This window comes from Erpetoichthys calabaricus, chromosome 1 (assembly GCF_900747795.2).
Source record: "Erpetoichthys calabaricus chromosome 1, fErpCal1.3, whole genome shotgun sequence".
NCBI classification, from domain to species: Eukaryota; Metazoa; Chordata; class Cladistia; order Polypteriformes; family Polypteridae; genus Erpetoichthys; species Erpetoichthys calabaricus.
This window is the reverse complement of record NC_041394.2, coordinates 28,251,718-28,278,581: the sequence shown is the minus strand read 5'-3', so window position 1 is coordinate 28,278,581 and position 26,864 is coordinate 28,251,718. Positions and strand designations below refer to the sequence as shown.

Sequence of the window (26,864 nt, the reverse complement as noted above, 5' to 3'; positions counted from 1 at the left end):
TTCTACTACTCTTTTCCATAGCTTCATGCTGTGGCTCATCAATTTTATCCCCCTGTAGTTACTATAGTCCTGCACATCCCCCTTATTCTTAAATATTGGCACCAGTACACTTCTTCTCCACTCCTCAGGCATCCTCTCACTTTCCAAGATTGCATTTAACAAGCTGGTTAAAAACTCCACTGCCTCTCTCATCCTAAACACCTCCATGCTTCCACAGGTATGTCATCTGGACCAATGGCGTTTCCATTCTTCATCCTCTTCATAGCTGTCCTTACTTCCTCCTTGCTAATCCGTTGCACTTCCTGATTCATTATCTCTACATCATCCAACCTCTTCTCTCTCTCGTTCTCTTCATTCATCATCCTCTCAAAGTACTCTTTCCATCTGCTCAACACACTCTCCTCGCTTGTGAGTACGTTTCCAACTTTATCCTTTATCACTGTAAGAGCCAATCTTAAGTTAAAGTTTTGAGTTAAACTCATATTAATGTTTGCTTTATTTGAATAGAATATAATTTCTTCCATAGTCATAGATAATGGTATAGTCTTTTCCCCCTATAAGTTAGTAAGAGATAGAACCTTCTTGCTATAACTGAGAAACAGTGTGATAATAAGCTCTAGTTGTTGTTTAGAACAGGTCCCAGTAAACAGAGACTTAATAAACCCATTTTAAGTTTAGAAATTGGATAAGCATACAGGGCAGCACAGTGGCGCAGTGGGTAGCGCTGCTGCCTCGCAGTTGGGAGATTTGGGGACCTGGGTTCGCTTCCCGGGTCCTCCCTGCGTGGAGTTTGCATGTTCTCCCCGTGTCTGCGTGGGTTTCCTCCGGGCGCTCCGGTTTCCTCCCACAGTCCAAAGACATGCAGGTTAGGTGGATTGGCGATTCTAAATTGGCCTTGGTGTGTGGATGTGTTTGTGTGTGTCCTGCGGTGGGTTGGCACCCTGCCCAAGATTGGTTCCTGCCTTGTGCCCTTTGTTGGCTGGGATTGGCTCCAGCAGACCCCCGTGACCCTGTGTTCGGATTCAGCGGGTTGGAAGATGGATGGATAAGCATACAGTTTTCTGACCGCTTTGAAATGGTTCAGAAACGCTTTGAAATGGTTCAGAAATTATAAGTGATTAGTTATGATTTAAGATGTAACAAGATTAAGCTTAGAACTAAATTTTTTCTTATTATAATTTTTCCTTTTTTGCTGTTTTAATTTTCTTTTTTGTGTGAACTGTTTTACTTTGAAACTTAACTAAACTTTTAAAAACAAAGATATTTTGTCTGTGGAATCATTTCTGCGCGTCAGGCCTTTGTTGAATCCCATTTTTTGAGTTAGAGCTGCTGAACTTTGGAAACTTTGGGAAAAACACAGCTACAATCACCCTAACCTGCTGCACATCTTTCCCTGCTCGGTCCCTCTGTCTAGCCAATTGGTACAGGTCCTTTTCTCCCTCCTTAGTGTCCAACCTCTCATACAACTCATCATACACTTTTTCTTTAGCCTTCATCACCTCTCTCTTCACCTTGCGCCTTATCTCCTTGTACTCTTGTCTACTTTCTGCATCTCTCTGACTATCCCACTTCTTCTTTGCCATCCTCTTCCTCTGTATACTCTCCTGTATTTCCTCATTCCACCACCAGGTTTCCTTTTCTGCCTTCCTCTGTTCAGATGTCACACCAAGCACCCTTCTTGCTGTCACCCTTACTACATCTGCTGTAGTTTCCCAACTGTCTCGTAATTCTTCACTACCACCCAGTGCCTGTCTCACCTCCTCCCTAAACTCAACCTTGCAGTCTTCCTTTTTCAACTTCCACCATTTGATCCTTGGCTCTGCCCTCACTCTCTTTGTCTTCTTGATCTCCAACGTCATCCTACAGAGCACCATCCTATGCTGCTTAACTACACTTTCCCCTGCCACTACTTTGCAGTCTTCAATCTCCTTCAGATTGACTCTTCTACATAGAATGTAATCTATCCCAACATCTAAACTGAGAAATGAATTCCTATCCTTACTGGACTGTTTTGACTTGACACAACATGTTGATTTTCCAACCCACTCTGGCGGTCATATATTGGATCTGATCTGCACTTCTGGACTATCTGTTGCAAACATTTACAGCACTGATTTGGGACTCTCTGACCATAAAGCAGTATTTTTCACTGTCTCACTGCCTTTCCCTCCTCTTACCTGTAAATGACAAATCTCTTACAGAAACCTTAAAAATATCTGTCCCTCTATCCTTTCTGGATCCATTTCTGATCTTTTACTGTCTGCACCTATTCTGTCAACACTAAATAGTCTTGTTGACCACTATAACTCAGCCCTTCATTCAGCATTAGATAAAACAGCTCCTTTAAAACATAAGGAGGTTTCCTTTAAACGTTCAGCTCCTTGGTATAATTCAGAATTGCGATCTATGAAAGCAGCTGGCCGACGCCTTGAGAGAATGTCACGTAAGACTGGCCTCACATCCAGGCTTTCTCTGACCACCAAAGAGCTTACAGAGAAACACTAACTTCTGCCAAGAACACCCATTATGGCAGAATAATAGAAAATGGCCACAATAACCCAAGGGTTTTGTTCTCTGTAGTTAATAAACTACTCAAACCCGTATCTGGCCCAACTACCTCTTCTACTGAAGTCTGTGAGGAATTCCTCCACTTTTTCTGTAACAAAATCAAAGATCTAAATAATTCAAGTAACATAAATACATCATCTGTTTATATCTCTCCCTGTTTTCCCACTCCATCCAGCTCCTTCTCTAAGTTCTCACCAGTCACATCTGCGTTTGTTAATAACCTGCTTTGTAAGATGAGGCCGACTACTTGTGTAGTGGACCCCATCCTCAGCACACTACTTAAATCCTGCCTTCATGCCATAATCCTGACTGTTACAACAATAATAAACTCATCCCCTGACACTGGCTTTGTGCCGTTCACTTTTAAAATTGCTTCTGTAACCCCAGTGTTAAAAAAGTCTGGTCTTGATGCTGACAATCTTAACAACTTCTGGCCTATTTCCCACTTACCTTTTCTGTCAAAAGCTCTTGAGCATGTTGTAGCTTCCCAACTCACCAATTACTTAATCTCTAATAGTTTGATGGAACCCTTTCAGTCTGGTTTCAGGGCGCGGCACAGCTGTGAAACTGCTCTGCTACAGGTAACCAATGATTGGCTTATGGCAGCAGACTCTGGACAAACCAGCATATTAATTCTGTTAGACCTCAGTGCAGCATTTGACACTCCAGTCAGACATGACATTCTACTGTCCAGAATGGAGAACATGCTGGGTATCTCTGGCACTGCCCTCCAGTGGTTCAAGTCCTATCTGACTGATAGGCAAGAGTTTGTTAGTCTTGGCAACAGCAGGTCCAGCTCAGCGCCAGTCACACAAGAAGTCCCTCAGGACTCTGTCCTTGGTCCTCTGCTTTTCTGTATTTACATGATTCCCCTTGGCCATATTATCTGTAGCTATGGACTGGGTTATCATTTTTATGCAGATGATACTCAACTCTACTTCAATGTTAAAAGTGGAACTTCATCAGAGCTTTCTCAGCTCACAACCTGCCTCAGTGAAATTAATTCCTGGATGGAGCAGAACTGTTTAAAATTAAATTGCAATAAAGCTGAACTCCTGCAAATTGGGACTAAAATGCAACTTAATAAAATGAGCTCCTTCCCAGTCCATCTTGGCGGTGATCTCATCAGACCTGCCTCTACTGTAAAAAATCTTGGTGTCATTTTTGATTCCTCCCTCTCTTATTCTGCCCACATAAATCACATTAAGAAACTTTCTTACGTTCACCTCCGTAACATATCCCGTGTTCGCTCCTTCCTCTCCTTTTCTAATGCTGAGAAACTTGTCCATGCTTTTATCACATCCCGCATCGATTTAATTCCCTACTGGCAGGTACCCCCTTCTAATCTTCTATCACAGCTCCAGTTTATTCAAAACTCAGCTGCAAGAGTCCTTACACGGGCCAGCAGCGGCGAGCACATAACACCCATCCTGCTCCATCTTCACTGGCTCCCTGTGTCTTACAGAATCGAATATAAAATCCTACTAATAACCTACAAAGTCTTAAACGACCTTGCGCCAAACTACATCAGTGACCTTCTCCATCACTATGTGCCTGTCTGCCCACTAAGGTCCTCTGATTCTGGAAATCTTGTTGTGCCCCTCACTAATCTACACTCCATGGGTGACAGGGCCTTCAGCTGTATAGCGCCCAGACTCTGAAATGACCTACCAAAATTAATCAGGTCAGCTGACTCCATGAATTCTTTTAAAAAAACAACTCAAAACTCATCTGTTCAGGACAGCTTTTAGCTCTACGTGACTTTATTACCCTTCTCTCAGTTTACTTCTCTGTCAAGATGCTCATGTAACCTGTATGTGTGTGTGTACTAGACCACCAATGATGTTGTCTGTTTTTTTTTTCTGAATTCACTGCCATAATCTTCTTTACTTATTTATCTGGTTTATACAATGCTATATACTGTATACCCTGCCATTCTTTATTATATTCTGTAAGTGCCTTGAGCATGGGAAAGGCACTATATAAATAAAATGTATTATTATTATTATTAGTATTACCTGTGTGCATCTTCCTCCACTCTTGTACGTCACCCTATTTTCCTCCCTCTTCTTAAAATACGTATTCACCACAGCCATGTCCATCCTTTTGCCAAAATCCACTATTCTCTGACCTTCTTCTTTCTTCTCCTTGACACCATACCTACCCATCACCTCCTCATCTCCTCTGTTCCCTTCACCAACATGCCCATTGAAATCCGCTCCAATCACCACTTTCTGTCCCTTGGGTACACTGTTCATCACTTCATCCAACTCACTCCAAAAATCTTCTTTCTCATCCATTGCACACCCAACTTGCGGAGCATATGCACTAACAACATTCATCATCACACCTCCAATTTCCAGCTTCATAACCATTACTCTGTCTGACACTCTTTTCACCTCCAAAACACTCTTGACATACCGTTCCTTCAGAATAACTCCTACTCCATTTCTCCTCCTATCCACACCATGACAGAACAATTTGAATCCACCTCCGATCCACCAGGCCTTACTCCCCTTCCATTTAGTCTCTTGCACGTACAATGTATCAATCTTCCTTCTCTCCATCATATCGGCTAACTGTCTCCCCTTACTAGTCATACTGCCAACATTCAAAGTTCCTATCCTCAGTTCCACTTTCTTTATAGTTCATAAAACATGAGACGTCAGACTGATGATCTTCTCTTCTGTTTGTGAGGTTCACAGCCCCCACGCTGCCTTATGGAGCCAATGCTGTGTGAAGACTTAATATCTGTGGTGCATCCAGCTGCAATCCTGGTCCTTTTTCTTTTTTCCTATTCTACTTAAGTACATAGAACATGAGACATCAGACAAATGATCTTCTCTTCTATTTGTGTGGTTCGAAAACCACATGTTTTTTATTCCTTGTTGTTACATTTAATGCATTGTGCTTCTGTCCCACCCCCTGACCAAAGAGAAAATCAAACCTGTTTGATTTTATCCAAGCCAGTCACAGACTATTTGGACTCAGTCGTTAAATTAGATAATCGGCTTCATGTGAGTGTGTCGCTAACTGCCACTGACTGGCTAAGATTATTAAATCTGAATATTGCTCAATATGTCATCTAATGATTGAAGTGTTGATTGAGTTAAAGCTTTTTAAAGGAAGATGTCTATATCAGTCTGGAACAATTTTCCCTAAACAAGGTGTTTCTGATACCATCTATTAGGTGCATACAATGTCGTCTAAAAGCTTTATCCTGGCAGTTTCACAACTATTCACACCATCAGTCATGCAATACGCTTAACAACTGCCTGTGAAGGTTCTTAAGACTATGGTGAAAGGGTTATGGTAAATGATTGGATTACAAATTAGTGTTTAAAAGTTTGAAGAAGCTGATTGTGTGAGTGAAGAAACATCTTCAAGAATGCACAGTAAGCTTTTTTGCTTTGCACTCACTACTAATAAATACACTATGATCTGGATGACTGATAACATCAAGAGGCATATTGTCATGGTAGCACCATATCACACGCATTTGGTGTTTTGCTGAATTTTTCAGTCAAAATTGTTGCTGTATAATTTATTTGCGCTTTCATTGTTTATTCTTTTAAAGATTTAAATAAATTAGAATACATTTTCAAGAGGCAAATATACATGTCACATTACCTTCCTCCTGGCAAAAAGAATCATGCTTTGGGGAACCACCCTCTCGCCAGCCTTGCAGAGACGAGCTGAAATGATGTCTGCAGGATCTCAAAGGAGAGCGGGGCACTGTACTCTTTGGCAAAATAAAACAATAAATAAGTAAACAAACAAACAATTAAATCAATATAACTTTCTGAAATTTCTCAGTTGCAATGGGAAAATTTATTAAAATGCTGAATGAAAAAGGATCTTTTTTGGGGTTGAGTGGCAACATTGATATTTCATAATACACCACATAGAAACTGTTCTCATAAAATATGTTTAAACTGGTTTTGGGTGAAAAGTGTTCAGCTATTAAAACTAGTGATTAGCAAAGCAGGCAAGTTTCAACTCATGAAACAGATGCTGAAATTTGTTTTGCAGGTGATTTCAAAATTGTGCAACACGAAACTTTTTTAATTTTATTTTTTTTTTTTGAGTGGACAACAAGAAAAACTGCTCCCTAATGCCACATTCATACTGCAGCTGCAAAAATCATGGAGTCCATACCACACTTCAGGTCACACAATCAATTAAATTTATGTCTGTCGTTCACGTCACCACTGAGGAGTGCAGTACATTTTTTAAAATGAGATACACTTGAAGACACATAAGAACACAATATTGTGCACATTATGCATTTTCTCCACTGGAAAACTCTATGTTGCCAACATTACTGAGCACCTGTCTTATCCTAGCCGAGGACCTGCACACTTCTAGTGATTTTCTATTTCACCTAAGGTGTTTGCCTGTCATTAATATTTGAATAAAAGCATGTGGATGAAAATACATCCTGACAGAAACTAAATCCCTTTTTTCTTGTGTGAATGGCACATATTTTGATGTGATAAGCAATTTATCTTGTGAATTTTGTAGTGTACCAAAAAACTCAAATAGTGTCTCTGCAAATTCAGTTTTGTGTGGTTCCTTTTCCTCATCACTAATTAAAAACACTAGACAGATAAATATAAATGTATTTATACCTCTTGCTTGTTCTTCAGTAGAAAATTCTAAGTTTAGGCCAATATCTGTTCAGCGTGGGTTTCAAGTCACAGACCTGTAACCCAGTGGCGTAGCTGGCTTGCTGAAGGCCCCAGTGCAGTGCCCTGAGGTGGGCCCCTCCTGTCTGGCATAACTGTTAGTAATTTATTCACAACTAGATCCTAGGGGACGGCTGGGCAGTGGTGTCCGCAACCGCGTCACCATCAGATCACATGCTGATTACAAACAAACCAGCTGTCTAAATGGAATTTGTAATAACATTTTTAATCACTGTATTACAGCAGCTGTAAGTTAGCAAAAATAAAATAAATTGTGGGAATGGAATGTGGGAAGTGTGGGTAGTACTAGTACATAAATATGTGTAAGATGTGGACCTGCTTACTCTTCCAAGACAACTTTGTGAAGGAAGATGATTAAAATGTAACATAAGCTAGAAAGTAGAAACCGTTCTGTGCTATAAAATTAAGCTATTTCAATTTGTGACAAATTACAATGACAACACCGGATGACGGGATACACAATCGACCTGTTTTACACGAGTTCTGAGAAAATGGACATCATAAAGTCAAGTTTCAATGGTTCCAAGAAAATTGCCTTGTCGGTAGGAAATTGCTTTGTCACATACTGTGTATTGCTTGTTTGTCTTAACTAGTTTCTCCATTTCTAATTGTTTTAGCAGATAGCTCCTGATCTGAAGCCATTGTATCACTACTTCCAGACTCAGTATAACTGCAACCATTTCACTCATTGCACTGTCTGCATAACCTGTCACTATCGCTGGCCCTTGCTCAGTTTTGAGAAAGGTAGAAATCTTAGTAAGCTTAGTGTTTTTCAATTCCTGTTGGCGGCATGACTTACATTCATAAATACCACTCTTATAATGTTTGCTGGATCCGCTGCTTCTGGCCGACATAGCGTCGTATGGCGAGAGTATAAAAAGCGTCAAATTGTTCAATTATTCAGTGTTTGCCGACTAATTGCTATGATTTACCATTTACGAGTTCGAACTGCGAAAACTGTTGACATCAAATCAAAGTACAAAAGTAACAATTATTTACAATAATGATGTATATTTACATTATTCATTGATGTCCTTCAAAACGTCTTCCGTTCATGTCCGGTATGGTGTGCCAAAGGTCGCCAAATTTGGGAATGTGCACTTCTCTGTAAGACGGACTAGGACGTGTTGTGACTCCGATTAGGCTCCGAGCCTCTGAACTCCTGAAGTCTGCATTCGTGTAAACTGTAGGCATGCCGAATACGTAATATCATCATGGATTGGATTGGACTTTCCTTGTGATGGTGTAAACGTCACTGAAACTGTGAATTATTAATGCAATGAACTGTGCATGTGATTTAAGTCATTCAATTTTTTTAAAATCTATACAGCCCCAAGTGGGCTCCCCAAGCTCGTAGACCCTTGTGCTTTGCACAATCTGCACAATCCATTCCTTCGCCACAGCTGTAACCGTTTGGATAACAAGGTGGAACTAATTCTTGGCAGTCAGTCTCCATCCCTGAGATTTCTTTTGCCTGACTAGAATTCCAACCCTTGGTTTAGATTAAGTTGTCGCTCAGTGTGAGTCACAAAATGAGTCACAGTGGTCAGTGAATGTGTGCTTTAAAATCCTTTGCTTTAGCCACCAGGACAGATTTTCTGTTCGATGCAGAAAAATCATTTTCTAACAAGTGGAAAAACATGCAGTCAGTTTGTCAAAGCTTGGATAAAGAGGGAATAGTTGATGTGTTTTAATTTATAGTTACTGAACTGTGGAAAGTATTTGCCTCCTTTCTAATATTCTCTGTTTTTGCATATTTGACACAATGACTGGCTTCAGACCTTTAGTCAATATGGTAATTGAACAGAACATATACTTATTGAAAGCATTAGTTTCTTTATTGAAGGAACAAAGGTATCCATCACCCATGTGGAAAAACTAACTGCGTCTATAGTTTCAATACTTGGTTGCAGCACCATTAGCAGCAATGATCACAACTAAATGCTTACTATAATTTAATTTAAGTCTTTCATATCATTTTTGAGGAATTTTAGCCCAATCTTCTTTGCAGAACTGCTTTAATTCATACACTCTGGTAGGTTTGCAAGCATGAACTCTTTGTTGCATATCCTGCCCACCCAGAACTTCTGAGCCATTCAGTTGTATAGGTGTCTTTATATTCTGGGTTATTAAACTGCTGGATAACCCAACAACACTTTAGCTTCAGGTCTAGGACAGATAACTAGATATCCCCTGATGCATATTCTGGTAAGGTGCAGAATTCATGTTTCAGTAATGGTCTTTATGTTACACAATATCTCATACCATCACATTACCTCCCCATGGCTTATTGCAGGTATGATATTCTTACTGCTGAAAATTGCTTTACACCAGACATCTAAAGTGATCTAATTTTAACTCGTCCTTACATAAAGCGTTGTTCCAAAAGGCTTTGGGATCATCCACATGTTTATTTGCAAATGTGAGATGAGCACCGACATTACTCTTGGATTTCAGATCCTTCCAACTTTCTCTTTTACCACGAATCCCCTTTTTAGTGTTCTTAGTGTGCAGTCATGAACACTGACCATACAGTACCTGGGGCTAGAAAGGCCTGAAGTTGTTTGGGTGTTTTTTCTAGAATCCTCTGTAACATCTTGAGTGAGCTGTCACTGTCCCTTTGGGGTAATACTGTCAGGCCAGCCATTCCTGGGAAGATTCACCACTGTTCTACATTATTCTCCATTTGGAGGGGATGTCTCTTATTCTGGTGCTGTGAAGTTTCAGAGCCTTGGAAATGGTTTTGTAACCTTGTCCTAGTAGTTAAGTTTCAACAACATTTTTCTTCGCCTGTTCAGGAAATGCTATTTTTTATTTTTTTCTGATTGAGGGGTGTTCTTCAACATATTGCACCTGATGGTGATCACTTTCATTGTAAGGGTCGCTATATGGTGGGGTTCAGAGTCAACAGGACTCATTGTTTTCAGTCAGCTGAGTCTAATCATCCATTAACTTTGGTCAGCTGTTTGAGGGAGTAACTAAGGGGTCAATTACATTTTCACATGACCAATACAAGTGTTGGATAATATTATTAGTTAAATATATAAAATGTAGCATTTTAGAAATGCTGTTATATGTTTACTCTGCTTTCCTTTATTTAACGTCACATTTTGTCTGCACTTCTGAAACATTTCCATGTGGCAAAGATACAAAAATAATGGATATCAGAAAGGTGCCAAAAACATATTTAAAGCACTGTAGAATGCCCAGGATGCCTGCCAAGGAGTTTGTCTACCTGGCATTGCCCACAGGAAGAAGATCAAGGACATGCTGGGTTATTTCTTTTAGCCAGTCTACTAGCCTTTGAGATTTCTTAGGGGGAACTAAAAATGATGGTGGGCCCTAGGTAGCTCGGCACATTGCCCCCGTAAAAGCAGGACAGGCAGAGTGAAAATGAAGGGAAGTAATGGTAATAGTTGATAAGCTTGATAACGTACCTCTTTCACTTTCCGAAGCATGTTAAGCCACTGACTGGAAAAGAAAAGAAGAGAAAACATTATGGGCACCGGCCTGAGCTCATATTCAAAACATTTGTGTTTCAGAGAAATTTCACAGATTTTGTGATTTCAAGTAAATTGCTATTAAACAAAGATCATTTCATAAGAAAAGGTGGAAAAATTTATCAGTTCTGTATGAACTGTATTTGGCCTTTCCTAAAATATATCCAACATTGATAGAACTTTATCTGTCTTTAAATAAGAAAATACACATATATATATACAGTGAGGAACATAAGTATTTGAACACCCTGCGATTTTGCAAGTTCTCCCACTTAGAAATCATGGAGGAGTCTGAAATTCACATTGTAGGTGCATTCCCACTGTGAGAGACAGAATGTTAAAAAAAAAAAATTCAGGAAATCACATTGTATGATTTGTACAGAATTTATGGATTTATGGATGACAGGTGACAGATTTTGCTTGACCAATGATTGTTTTAGCAGTAATAATTGGCTTCTAATTAAGAAATTCAACTGGCACAACAGCCTTGCCAAATTCAACAGCCTACTCCAAATTTTGTATTTTTTTTTTTTTGGAGCTAGAACGTTATAATACTCGGGGCCACCAGAGGGAGCACTAACCACATGGCCATATGGTTTTTTAACTGCTATTTCATCTTCTTTGAAGAAGGGGCCTGAGTTGCCTCGAAAGCTTGCATATTGTAATCTTTTTAGTTAGCCAATAAAAGGTGTCATTTTGCTTGACTTTTCACTACATACCTAATGGCTAACATGGTACAACACCCTAGTAATACTTAATGGCTATTATAAACACTGGAAGTGGTCTCAGACTGGAAGTATGAAGCCAACCTATTGACCTTAGTGATGGGAGGACAGATGTTTGCAAGGATTCAAGAGTGTTGAAGAAGAAAGGCCACTATTAGAAGAGTGTAGTTATTAGGTGGGAGATAAGGAGATGGCATTATGTGAAACCATGGTTGAAGTAAACCACCATGTGGCCTTCTGTCATCAGATTAGAAAGCCAGCTTCGACAGCACTGTAGAATACATGGTAGGGGATGGGTGGCCAGTTGGCCAAGGTCTCTAAGATTCACTGCATCTGACCTTGTCTTGACTTTTGCTGTTATAATTGACCACACAACCCTCATTTTCATCAGGGATTCTGCTGAATAAGGTGTATGTGTATTTTGCTCTCCTTCAATGTCAACTGCCCTTAGCACAATAATTAATTAAAGGACATATAGTGCTGGGCTTCATTTATGTTACTCTGTTTCAAACTACTTTGTGCCTTTATCACTTTATTATGTATTTAGTAAAGTTTGTATTTACATTTTACCTGAGAAGTTGTCACAGCATTTTGTACCTGCACTCAGTAAAGAGCGCTATATAAAAATAAACAGAATTGATTTGAATGTGTTGACGTAGGTTGTATTGGCAGTTCTGCTTTGTTATTTCCTTTCCATGGTTATACCTTGTGTTCCACCTGTATTGTCACCTTTCTTTTAGTAATAAAACCCATTTTGATTTGTTTTATAGCTTTCTAGGTCCTTACTTGGGTTTGATGATATCTTGGAAGGCCTTACTTTTACTCACAATGGGAAAATAAATGGTATAAGCATAAGCATAGTTTTATCCTTATGAGTGCATGTTTTCTTCACTGTGGAAAAATACACTGTCAAAAACATTGTTAATGTTGACCAAAAACATTAACGTCAAAATCTCCACTTGCTGCAGGGATATCGAACTGTTAGCCGTAAGTTTACGTCCCTACTACTTGCCCAGAGAGTTTGGACATGTCATTGTTGTCATCGTGTATATCCCTCCTCGGGCGGACGAGGAGTCAGCGAGTGACATCATCCATTCTGCTGTTGCTAAGTTACAAACGCAGCACCCTGAGGCGCTTGTGCTAATCGCTGGAGACTTTAACCATGTGACGCTGGACAAAACATTACCTGCATTCTCCCGGTATGTGGACTGTAACACCCAGGGAAATAAGACTATTGATTTATTGTATGCAAACGTTAAAGACGCATACAGCGCCACCCCGCTGCCTGCACTTGGGAAAGCAGATCATAACCTGGTTCTGCTTCAGCCTCACTATAAACCAAAAGTGAGAGTCCTACCTGTAACCACACGATCATTCAGGAAGTGGACCCCGGAGGCTGAGAATACTCTGAGAGAACTTTTTGGAACTACAGACTGGGATATCCTGCAGGGATCTCATAGTGAGAACATTGAGGAAGTTGTTGACTGCACTACTGACTACATCAACTTCTGTATGGACATTGTAGTTCCAGTAAGAACTGTACGCTGCTATGCTTACAACAAGCCATGGATTACAAGTGACATCAAGGGCCTTTTGAACCAGAAGAAAAGGGCTTTTAAAAACGGTGATCAGCATGAGCTCAAGCGCGTGCAGAAGGAACTCCGAGTCCAGCTCAGGGCAGCGAAGGAGCAGTACAGGAGAAAGCTGGAGCAGAAGTTGCAGAATAACAGCATGAAGGAAGTGTGGGATGGGATGAAGATCATCACTGGCTGCAGCTCGAAGCGGGGTACCACCATTGAGAAAGACGTGAAGAGAGCAAACCAAATGAACAACTTCTTTAACAGGTTTGACCACCCTAACCCACTCTCACTCTCACCTCGGAGTATTGCACCCTCCACACATCCTTCTGCTGATACCAGCATAGGAAAGACATCCCCACCCATAATTACAACAGCGCAAGTGAGCAGAGATCTGAGGAGACTTCGTGCCAGCAAAGCAGCGGGTCCAGATGGAGTATCGCCACGACTGCTGAAGGTCTGTGCATCGGAGCTGGGGGGCCCTCTACAGCGCATCTTCAACCTGAGCCTGGAACAGGGGAAAGTCCCGAGGCTTTGGAAAACATCTTGTATCACCCCAATCCCAAAGGTATCACGTCCTAGTGAGCTGAATGACTTTCAGCCTGTTGCTCTGACATCACATGTGATGAAGACCATGGAGAGGCTGCTGCTTCACCACCTTAGGCCACAGGTTCAACACGCCCTTGACCCTCTGCAGTTTGCATATCAGGAGAAGGTGGGAGCAGAGGATGCCATCATCTATATGCTACACCGATCCCTCTCTCACTTGGACAGAGGTAGTGGTGCTGTAACAATTATGTTTCTAGACTTCTCTAGCGCCTTCAACACAATCCAACCTCTGCTCCTTAGGGACAAGCTGACAGAGATGGGATTAGATTCATACCTAGTGGCATGGATCGTGGACTATCTTAAAGACAGACCTCAGTATGTGCGTCTTGGGAACTGCACGTCTGACATTGTGGTCAGTAACACAGGAGCGCCACAGTGGACTGTACTTTCTCCGGTCCTGTTCAGCCTATATACATCGGACTTCCAATACAACTCGGAGTCCTGCCATGTGCAAAAGTTCGCTGATGACACTGCTATCGTGGGCTGCATCAGGAATGGGCTGGAGGAGGAGTATAGGGACCTAATCAATGACTTTGTTAAATGGTGCGACTCAAACCACCTACACCTGAACACCAGCAAAACCAAGGAGCTGGTGGTGGATTTTAGGAGGCCCAGACCCCTCATAGACCCAGTGATCATCAAAGGTGACTGTGTGCAGATGGTGCAGACCTATAAATATCTGGGAGTGCAGCTGGATGATAAAGCGACTCTTTAATTCCACCCAGAGGGGAACTAGTTATTGTCTGTTTTTCTGTTTTTCACCTGCATTGTTATCATTTTTTAATTTAATATTATTTATTGTATCAGTATGCTGCTGCTGAAGAATGTGAATTTCCCATTGGGATTAATAAAGTATCTATCTATCTATCTATCTATCTATCTATCTATCTATCTATCTATCTATCTATCTATCTATCTATCTATCTATCTATCTATCTATCTATCTATCTATCTATCTATCTATCTATCTATCTATCTATCTATCTATCTATCATATAAACTTCACCAACCCATCCCAGGTGTCAACATTAAAATCATAGTGGTTTCACTACACAGCTCACACTTGGTACAAATATGCATAAATATATATGTGAGCCTTCAATCTTTGTTGTCCTTTGGTTAGCCACTAAACAGACTCTAAAAAAAGCTGCCCCACCCCACCCACTGACCCATCTTATTTTGTGGAACAGCCCCTTGAGATCCATCACTGGATTGAATAAATTCAATCCTCATTTATGGAAATGCTATTCTTTTGGTAAAGTACTAAACATTTTAAAATGATACCTTATGAAGATCTCAAGTTTTGCCTCACTGGCCACTTCACTGACCTGCATATTGTAATTGTGTCTACTGTACTTTGGAGTAAAATCCAATGTACTAGGGCAAATCTATTCACAACTAATTCTTCAACAAAGACATGGGGACACTGACAAAAACTAGTTAAGGATAAGTGTAATACAAATTTTGAAAAATTTTCTTCAAAAGCATAGAATATGTTGCTGAGTAGTTTTGTGGAAAGTAAAATTGTATTGACTTTCAAAACTTAACATGATGTTGTTTTTGAAGAAGCTTTGTTGGGTTGAATGACCTGTTCTCACTAAATTGTTCTAATGTTCTAATAATCCTCATCATTTGTCTTACCTGCATTCCTGTCGATCAGATGCCAAGAGCAGTAGGTATTTGCCATCTCTGAGGGTCAGAGCCAAACAGCAATCCTTTTGTGCACCAAGGGGAAGTCGAGGAAGATCACTGATCTCTGTACCCTCCAGAATTGCTTCACAGCTGGAGTGCAGGCCAATCTCCAGATCTGGCGGGGAATCTGCATCCCGACATATGAGCAGGTTGCCATCCAGTGAGAGATACAAGAATTTCTCCTTCCACTGTTTGAACAAGAAACCTCCTTGTGGAAAGAGGGAGAGATGGGACAAGTCAGGATCATTCAGAGCTACATCCAGGTAGAGTTGTTCAATTTTGGAGACTATGCCAGCAGTGGCGTAGCAAGGTCTGGTGGCACCCGGTATGGAGTTTAAACTTGTCACCCCCATGTCCATCAAAATATAAAATGAAATTTATTGAGAAAGCAATTTTTTTTATTCAATTGGTTAAGTAAAGAGGGCATAATGTTAATTATTTTGTAAACAATTTTTTATGAATAAAAAAAAGTAAAATGCCTTTTTATTAATAAGCCAGTTTAATGTACAATGTAAGAAATCTTTTTTCATAGTGATAGTACCTAGTGCATAACTTTATCATTATTATAATACAATTTAATGAAAACTCAATTGTTTACAAGTTTCGTTCTCTGGGCTCTAATCCAACAAACTGTAATGATTATTGATGAAATAATAATTTCCCAATACTGCCCCTTCTTGGCCTCTGATTTGTCGCCAAAAATTACGCCAAATCGCCAATTAACCAGAATTGTGACACATGATTTCGTCGTGTGTCCCAGCTCGTATATATAGGGGCCTTAAGATAGTGCGATGGGGAGGGAGATATTGTCCGCTCGCTCGTAGAATGATCCTAAAGTAAACATGGTTGGTTCTAGAGCAGACAATACATACCCACCCCACTGTCTAAAACGTTTCACGCCGACTATATTATTATGATGTTCAGGTTAAAAATATCATCTTGTTACACAGAACGACTTGGGGCGATGATATATTTGTGGCAGGGATGAAACAATGAGTCACAGGACCGGTTGTTTGTGTACTTGAGCACCAGCGCAGTTCAAAAGAAACGAGACAGAACACCCCCTCCCCCCATGCACCACACAATAATACTAAATCATTACAGCATCACATTGTTCACCCGCAATTTGCTGCAATTAGGGATTGTTAAAGCCCATGTAAATTATTTGACATGTTATTTTATGTAACAAAAAGGCGCATTAATACAAAACCGGCAATTTTTTGTCACCCCCTCAGAGCTGGTACCCGGTGCGGGCCGCACCCACTGCACCCGCCCTCCTAGGCCACTGTATGCCAGGATATGTACACCTTCACCAGTCCAGTTTATAGTCATCAATGAACCTAACATGCATGTCTTTGGAGTGCTGAAGGGAAACTTAGTAACCAAAAAAACATGCTGAGATGCACGGAAAAGGTGGAAATTCCCCACTAAAAGTAACCAGAACATGATTTTAACCCAGTCTATTATATTTGCTACCAATATGCAAAATACTCTATGGTAATCAAGGAGTCCCATTAGTGCTCCAGTGTTTTATGTTGCTAATACAGAAAATACAATTAGTTACAGTATGTATAATGTTCTCAATTAGCGCATTTTAAGCAAATTGCAGCATAAATGGATACATAATCTGTAGACAAAAGCCACACTGCCTCCTACTTCCAATCAGCATCATACAGAACAGACATGTTTTATTACACATACTGACTTCTCTGTAGGAGTGCAGAAACCACTAACTCACTATTCATAACAGTGCTGATGCTAGCTACATCAGCAGTGAAACCTTCACTTGAGATTTCTTCATATGGAATATTTTCATTGTACCACTTGACTTTTTAGAAGCAAATCCAGTTTTACAATGAAACAACAATTATTTTCTACTCTTAGATTCAGAACACATTCAGGCTAAGTGACACATCACTGGATGAATTAATATTTTATTATTTGGACAAAGGTGCAGTGAACTAATCAGCTCAGAGACATCCTACCACAGTCCAGCTCTACAGCTCTAGTCATTTAAGAATATGGGAGGCAGAAGCACATAGTTTTGAAAGTAAAGCAGGTTAAAATAATAGCAAACATCTTAACAATGACTGTCTTCTGAATCCATAGGTCAGAATCATATATAACACCTTGAAATTTAAGAAAAAATAGTTTCAGGGATACCCCGCAATTTTGATTTTGAAACTTTCAGGGGATCTGAAGGACAGTTTTTTTTCACTTTGGTTGCAAGGCAGTAGAACTGTCCAAGTTCAAGTTTTTACACAGTACAGTATGATTGTCACTTGCAAATCTCCCAGAGAATTGTGACACAATACTAGCAACATTTTTCAAACTAAATTTTATTAATCATAATTTGATTGAATTGTAAAATATCCTCTACCCTCGAAAATACCCTCTTTACCCTGGATACAGCACCTAAAGAAATAATTCACCCTTTGGAATCAGAGTGGACTTAATTTGGCTTTTTTAACATTGATCAACAGAAAGGCTCTTTAATGTCAAAGAGAAAACAGATCTCTTCAACAGGAATCTAGATTAATTACAAATATAACAAACAAAAGAATTGATTGCATAAGAATTCACCCCCTTCTTGTCAGTATTTAGTAGATGCACCTTTGACAGCCATGACATCTATGAGTCTGTGTGCACAGGTCTAACAGCTGTGACATTTCTGCCCATTTTTCTTCTTCTTCTTCTTTAAAAAACTGCAACAGTTTGTCAGGTATCATGGGATTTGAGAATGAACAGCCCTTTTCAAGTCCAGTTACAAATTCTGAATTGGATCGAAATCTTGACTGGTATTTATTTATCAAAGACAAGAATTGAGGACAAGAATTTGTCCTACCTCAGAGAATATACATTTGAGAACAAATTACATCATGACTTCTCAAAGCCCTGAGCCATAAATTGGAAGTCATAATGATGTTTTGAAGTTTTCAGATACTCACACTAAGGCTGTACCACAAATATAATAATAATAATAATAACAATATGGCTTTGCCCCCTGCTCGCATTACTCACCAACCCATCCGGCCTGTGCTACGCGCCAGCCACTTCGCGTTTCTGCTGCTCGCGTAAGTGGATTTCACTTTCACCAAACAACAAATCTTTTAGTTCTCGTGGATACGCCTCTGCATTGGGAAGAAACACTACAATTTCCCTGATGGCAACACTAATTAGATGATTTAAAAGCCTCCGACTTAAAGTTTAAATCCGAACAATATATTCAATCTCTTTTCGCTGTTCCATTATTTCACCAAGTATTAATTTCCGTTTGTTTGCGCAAATGCGATCTTTACTATCATTATTTTGAGACTTTAGAATTTTATTACTTTCATTATCTCTAACCTGCTCTGCATGTGTATCACGCCAACGTTTTTGAATTCTTTACGATGTTCTATTTTGTCATCTACTGTACTTTTTGTCTTTTATTTCCGGCCCCGGATGTGGTTAAATCTCTTGGCACAAAGTCTTGTCTCGCGGGACGTGAAAGTATCTCTCTGAGAAATTCACGTCCCATCCCAGGATTTTTTTTATTATAATAGAGAGATAATAATAATATTAAGTGTAGAAGAAGAAGGGAAAAATAATGAGACAGGATATTTCTCTATGCTGCATGTAATTGTTGCCATTTTGCAACATCATAAAGTATAATAAGAGTAAGAAGCACCGAGATGAAAAGACAGAGACACAACACTGAACGAGAGTAAAGCTCAATAATAGGCAAATTTAGTTAACAATGACTGCTCCAGGGATTATTCTTGCATTGCACCCTAGTATTTGTTGAGATAGGCTCAAGCTTCCCTGTGACCCTGCTCAGGAAGAAGCAGGTTAAGAAAGTGGATGGAAGGATGAATGATGTGCAGCCGTACTTTTAGATGAATCACCTTCCCACTGTTATGGCTATGGGAAAGTCCTTGTAAAGTAACAGTTACAGTATACTGTCATATTCATTCTTTCAGTGTCCCAATCATCTTCCCCTGTGCCTTGCTGTGTCCCTCCCTGGCACCAATCTTATCTTCTCCAAAGATGTATTTAAGCTCTATTTAAGCCCTGGGAGTCTCTGCCTGCCTTTTTGAACCTTCCATGGCTTGTAAAATATAACAGGAATGTTCCAGGGGTTCATGGAATGCAGAGCTCAGTGTACCTGTGTGACATTTCAGTGTTAATCACTTATCCAGCTCTGCTTTTCTTGAGGGTAACATGCTGGTTATTACAACACAGTTTGGACCACCTGTATATCGATACTGTCATATCGCTTATGATTTACATATGCATAATCTTTATATACTTGCCAATTTGCATGAATGCAGTTTAATTTTATCATTACCTCACATGGAGTGGTGGGAAAATGTATTAATCTGAGCATTACCTCACACATTGTAAGAGTGCAATATTCAAGAAATGTTATTTGTGAAAAACCTAAACCATCAGTATTACAAAGTTGAATTTTACATATAACGTTGCCAATGCTTTCATTTTGTCTGACAGCGCATAGCTTCTCCACATAGATGCAGTGTTCATGTAACATAAAAGATTTAATAATAATAATAATAATAATAAAAATAATAATTGTCCTGCGGTGGATTGGCACCCTGCCCGGGATTGGTTCCTGCCTTGTGCCCTGTGTTGGCTGGGATTGGCTCCAGCAGACCCCCGTGACCCTGTGTTCGGATTCAGCGGGTTGGAAAATGGATGGATGGATGGATAATAATAATAATAATATATTTTATTTATATAGCACCTTTTCTATGGTCAAGGCGCTTCACAGAGTCAGAAAAAAACAGCAGGGTATATGTAACATTGGATACAAATGTTTTCCTGAGTAGAACAATGAAACAGATAACAAAGCATTAAATAGAATAAAGAACAATAAACCAGAGTAAAATACTAAATTCAATACTAAAAGAAAAACCTAACAAATAACCTAATTTGTGATATAACAGACACACAAATTATCCTGAGCATCTGGACAAAGAGGTAAACTGAAAGAAAGTACAGAATGTTAAGTTAAGTTAAAAGCCTTCCTAAATAGATGAGTTTTGAGTTGTTTTTTAAAAGAATGAATGGAGTCAGCTGATCTAATTAATTTCAGGACGTCATTCCAAAGTCTGGGTGCTATGGAGCTGAAAGCCCTGTCACCTATAGAGTGCAGGTTAGTGTGAGGCACAACAAGATTACCAGAATCAGAAGACCTTAATAGGCGAACAGGGGCATAGTGATTTAGAAGGTCACTAATGTGGTCTGGTGCAAGGCCATTTAAAGCTTTGTAGGTTATTAACAGAATTTTATATTCAATCCTGTAAGACACAGGGAGCCAGTGAAGGTGAAGCAGGATGGGTGTGATGTGATCACTGTTGTTGGTTCGTGTAAGGACTCTTGCAGCAGAGTTTTGAATCAACTGAAGCTGTGATATAAGATTAGAAGGGGCACCTGCCAGTTACAAAATCAATGAGGGATGTTATAAAAGCATGGACAAGTTTCTCAGCATTAGAAAAGGAGAGGAATGAGCGAACATTGGATATGTTAATAAGGTGAAAGTAAGAAAGTTTCTTAATGTGTTTATGTGGGCGGAATAAGAAAGGGAGGAATCAAAAATGACACGAAGATTCCTTGCATCAGAAGAAGGTCTGATGAGATCACCGTCAATAGTGACTGAAAAGGAGCTAATTTTCTTAAGTAGCACTTTAGTGCCAATTTACAGGAGTTCAGTCTTGTTACAATTTAATTTTAAAGGGTTCTGCTCCATCCAGGTTTTAATTACACTGAGGCAAGTTGTGAGCTGAGAAAACTCTGATGAAGTTCCACTTTTGACATTGAAATAGAGTTGAGTGTCATCTGCATAAAAATGATAACCCAGTCCATAGCTATAAATAATATGGCCAAGGGGAAGCATATAAATACAGAAGAGAAGAGGACCGAGGACAAACTCTTGCCTATCAGTTAGATAGGAATTGAACCACTGGAGGGCAGTGCCAGAAATACCCAGAATGTTCTCCATTCTGGACAGTAGGTTGTATGGCATGAAGGCAGTATTTAATAAGTATGGTGGGGATGGGGTCCAGTACACAAGTAGTTGGCCTCATCTAACAAAGCAGGTCATTAACAAATGCCGATGTGACTGGTGAAAATTTAGAAAAGGAGCTGGATGGAGTGGGAAGACAGGGAAAGATATAAATGGATGATGGATTTATGTTAGTTGCATTGTTTAGATCTTTAATTTTATTGTGGATAAAGTGGAGGAATGTTTCACAGACTTCAGTAGAGGAGGTAATTGGGCCAGATGCATCCATCCATCCATCCATTTTCCAACACGCTGAATCCGAACACAGGGTCACGGGGGTCTGCTGGAGCCAATCCCAGCCAACACAGGGCACAAGGCAGGAACCAATCCCGAGCAGGGTGCCAACCCACCGCAGGATACACACAAACACACCTACACACTAGCAAGCACACACTAGGGCCAATTTAGAATCTCCAATCCACCTAACATGCATGTCTTTGGACTGTGGGAGGAAACCCACGCAGACACGGGGAGAACATGCAAACTCCACGCAGGGAGGACCTGACAGCAAACCCGGGTTTCCTAACTGCGAGGCAGCAGCGCTACCACTGCGCCACCATGCCGCCCGGGGCCAGATGCAGGTTGAAATCATTTATTCACTACAGAGAACAAAACCCTTGGGTTTTCATGGCCACTTTCTATTATTCTGCCATAATGTGTGTTCTTGGCTCCACAGTCAGACTCATTTTACAAGTATTATTCCATCTCTGTCAAATTAATATCTTTTAACAAGTTAATTGTTGTCTGGTGCTTCTAAAATATTTTGCCTTTCCTAGTATGTTTGGCCTTATCTCTGTCTGAATGCCATCTTCTAGTAGCTCGTAATGAGTTAGCATGGCGCACAAGCTCTCCTAAATCCTGGTGAAGTTAAGAGTAGCTTCCTAAATTAGGAAAACTAAAGTGTTTTTACTCCTAATCTTAAGAGTAGGATGCCATTTCTGTCCCTCTAAGATTTTTGAGCCAGTTAGGACCATTTTCCTTCTCTGGGACACTTAATAAATATGGAAACTGGACTCTGATTCAGCCACTCCAGTACATTAACATTGTTGTTTTTCAGCCATTCCTCTATAGGTTTGGCTCTCTGCTTAGGGAAAACAAGTTTTCACTCAAGATATAAGCTTTTTGCATGCTACGTTATGTTTTCTTCTGGAATTTCACCATATTTTGTTGTATTTATTTTACTGTCATATGCCGTCCATTGGCAGCTGTTCAGAAGAATTCCACAACCTGATTGTGTGTTCTTGATAATGTGCAATGTCATATGGTGTTTAGGTAAAAGTCTCAATTTTGACCTCATCAAACTACAGAATCATCTTATTTACTAACACTTTGATGAGCCAGGGGCATATGTGAGGATCTTGTTTGTGGACTTTAGCTTTGCATTCAATCAATCATCCCAGAGCTCCAAGATAAGAAACTCGCCCAGTTCAACCTGCCCTGTTCAATCTGCCATTGCATCACAACCTTTCTTACAGATAGGAAGCAGTACGTGCGGTTGGGCACACACATGTCTGACCAGTTAACCCTTAGTACTGGTGCACTGCAGGGATGTGCCCTTTTCCCATTACTCTACTCACTTTATACAAATGACTGTACCTCTCATGGTTAATCTGTCAAACTTCTTAAATTTGCAGATGGTAAAACACTAATAGGCCTCCCTCAACCAGTATCGTATGAGATGTACACAACCATCATCAAGTCTATTCGGACCTGATCTGTAACTGTCTGGTTTGGTGCTGCCTCTGTTCAGGGTAAGGTCAATCTGCAATGCATCATCAAAGCCTGTGAAAGGATTATAGGCTGTAATTTACAGAATATTGAAGCCCTATTTGAGTCCCAGATAAGGAAGTGGGCCGCAAAGATAATTGCTGATCCGACTCACCCAGGGCATCCCGTTCCAAAAACTTCCCTACGGCAAATGTTTTTGTGCAGTGAAATCTAAAACAACACGTCACCTAAACATTTTATTCCCATGTGCAGTTATTTTTGGTAGTCAGGTCTGAGCTTCTGCTCAGTATCTATGTATATCTGCACACTACAAGTAGACTGCGTGGGCATTTTAATCTTAATATCTCTTTATTTTTTTGTATTGCTCTTGTATGATACATCATACTTTATCATTTTATATTTTATTTTCTCATATTTGTCTTATGAATGTGTTGTCCTTGTATGTTGTATCAATACTATCAAGACAAATTCCAAGTACATATTAGTGTACCTGGCCAATAAAATTAATTCTGATTCGTGTTGATTACAGCAGGCATGTCAAACACGTGGCCCCCAGGCCGCATGCGGCCCGCAACAGAAATCTGTGTGGCCCGCATGACAGATCCTAGTTAGCACTGAAATTGTACAAAATGATTACTATCATTTGTGATTGAATCATTCTGCATCTTCGGCGTTACTTATTGACTTTTCTTACATCTGCCTTCTGACAAAAGCATGTTTTCCCATGGCATTACAGTACCAGAAACATCATCTACTAGTATAGCCACAAGCCTTGACCAAAGTTAATGAGCCACAACGTCACAACTGAAGTGCTAGGCTGCAGCAGCGGGCAGCAGGGGCGGCCTTAGGCATGTGCAAACTGTGCACCTGCACAGGGCCGCCAAATCCCAGGGGTCGCCACGCCAATATATATTGAATATAAAACAGAAAGAGAAAATAACGGCACAGCTGACGGCAATGTGGCCGAAAAACATTGTGTTTCTTGTTAATTAGTACGCTGTATTTACTAATGTAGCTAGAGTCAGAGCAGTAAGCTTTATGTAGTATTATAACATTCTGCCGTAATGAGAATATCATGGGCTGCCACTTGGTTTTCAATTTACGGACACGCGCATATAGAAGCGTGTCATGAGCATGAGGCGGCTATGCAGTGTCCGCAATGGATGTGGCCATCCGCCGTGCATAAGATACTATATTGACATTGGCGGGCGAAGGGGCCACCGATTCTTTCTCTGCCCAGGGCCGCCACGAGCCTAGAGCCGCCCCTGCTAAGGCTACACTACTGGCTGGGCTGCTGAGACTGGCCACTGGGCAGAACTGACCATCATGAATAGTAATAGCCCACATATTTTCACTTTTTTTTGCTCTAGTTTTATGTAATTTTGTGCTAGTATTGTAACGATCAGTTAGTGCAGACTACAGCTGAAGATCTGAAGTGGACACGAGAAGTTGGTGAGTTGTTTATTAATATATTTTTGTGATTTCGAGTTTGTAAAATTTGTGTAGGACAGGTGGCTTTTTGCATATCGGCTTATTTTACAATATAAACTTTAAAGTAAACTTAGTAAAGTAAAATTTGATTTTTGGAGGATTTGTTTTCCAACTTGAATTACTGAGCAATGAATTCAGTGAGAATTTTCGTGATTTCAGTTCACACGAGCAGGACTTTGCGCTGTTTACGTCAACATACTCTTACAACGTTGAGAATGCGCCTGAGAATATCCAAATAGAATTGATTGAAGTGCAGTCAGATTCTATTCTGAATGCAAAATACAACGAAGTTGGTGTGCCAGACTTGTATGCTTACCTGCCACCCTCGTATGCTTACCTGCCACCCTCGTATGTGCAGATCCGTAAGTTGGCAGAGAGTATGTCAATGTTCGGAGGCACTTACCTTTGTCAGCAATTGTTTTTGTTAATGAAAGCTACCAAAACCCCACATCGCTGAAGACTTACCGTCGAGCACCTTTCATCCCTCATAAAAGTTGCAGCTGCACAAGATTTCAAGCCTGATATTGACGAACTGGTTACTAACAAGAGATGCCAAGTGTCGGGACAAAAGAAATAGATCTCACACTGTAAGTCTCCTATATAAGCAATGAATTTAATATAATTAATATAATAATATAAGGACCTAGCTAAGAGGCTAAGACTCTAATTGTACGCTGTTGTACTGAGTTGTATAAAAATAAATTGCTTTTCTTTAAACTTTAAGTGTTACATTTTTTAAAGTTTTCAGTATTGGAAAGAAAGCTACAGTAACTTTGTTTAATAGTATTTGTTACAGTGCGGCCCACTGACGCACGTATGGCAGTCGAAGCGGCCCACCAATGGTAGTGAGTTTGACATGCCTGGATTACAGAGCTCCCCATGTGCTTTCTGGAAAACTCTCTGTGCATTGTTATTAACAGTGGGTTTTCTTTTTGCCACTCTCCCATAAAGTTGTCTGCTCATTCTTAACAGTTGCAGATTTCAACTTCTTACGAGTTCTTGTATGTCTCCTAATGACCTACTTCACTAGTCTTCTTCTTGCATGATCAGTTTTTGTTGACAGCCTGTTTTATTAGATTTACAGCTTTCCCACACTTTTTCCATTTCCTAATGATGGATTTAACTGGTTATTCAGTGGCATGAATATTTTCTTGTTTACATCCTGATTGCTTTTCAATCACCTCTGTGCAGAATAGCTTGGAGTGTTTCTTATTCTTCATTGTGTAGGTCAGACCACACTATAGACTTGCCATAAGTTGGACCTTCCAGATAAAGGGGCATGTAAACTAAAATTAATTGAAATCCCTTAACAGCAGAAAGATGATCTCCATTGAACTAATTATTATTGTGATATGGATTCTCAAACATAACAAAATGGTTGTGCCTCCTCAGAGGACTATAAAGGAAGGGCAACACTCTAACCAGCCAGCCCAAAGAGATTCATTCCAAGTCTAGCTAGTCTCAAAAGTACTATCTGAAGGTTTACAGCCTAGCAGACCCCAACTAAGGGGATTTGGCAAAATAAGTAGAAAAGTCCCAAAATGTAAAAAAGGCCCAACAAGAGAGACAATTACCTAAACCTCTGGCTTGTGAGTATAAGGGAAAATAAGTAATCATTATTAATCAGTATTTTTTCACAAAAAATAGAAATTTTTAAGTAAATATTCAAAACACCAAAAATAGGAAGAAGAAGTTGCTTAAAAGGCAATCCAAAGGAAACAAGCCCCAATACGCAATCCAGAAATCAAAATCCTTAAACTGAAGCAAGAACAAACAAAAAAAATTTACAGAAACAGCAATACTCACAGAATCTCTAAATACAAACTGAATGAGATCATACTCCTGAGCCTTCTCTGCTCCATCTTAAATAACCACAAGGAGGACTCAGGAGAACAAAGAACAAGGAACATAGGGAAACTAAAATAGAAAATATACAATTAACCAATTAGAATCAAAATCAAGAGAAATTACATAAAATATAAAAATAATCATTAACACTGACAACAAATAAAATACATATAAATACAGACTATTATGTTACAATTATGTGACTTCTAAACCAGAGAAGAGTTAGATGTATCATATTAAGGGAACTGGATACGTATGCCATCAATTATTTTTTGTTTTATATTTGAAAACAGTTTAGTCCACTTTGCAGAGATCTGTTGTCACTTTGACATTAAAAAGTCTTTTCTTCAAAA

General features: G+C 39.8%; 1 protein-coding gene across 1 annotated transcript in view; it reads right to left on the bottom strand.

Moving 5' to 3' along the window:
- The window catches only part of si:ch1073-83n3.2 (uncharacterized), an 81,692-nt gene that overhangs the window by 12,313 nt on the left and 42,515 nt on the right, over positions 1–26,864 (bottom strand). Inside the window, exons 2-4 of the mRNA XM_051919044.1 lie at positions 15,330–15,588; positions 10,715–10,748; positions 6,199–6,310 (exon numbers count right to left, since the gene is read on the bottom strand). Of these exons, the coding sequence (XP_051775004.1) occupies positions 6,199–6,310; positions 10,715–10,748; positions 15,330–15,588 (405 nt within the window). The remainder of the gene's footprint in view (positions 1–6,198; positions 6,311–10,714; positions 10,749–15,329; positions 15,589–26,864) is intronic.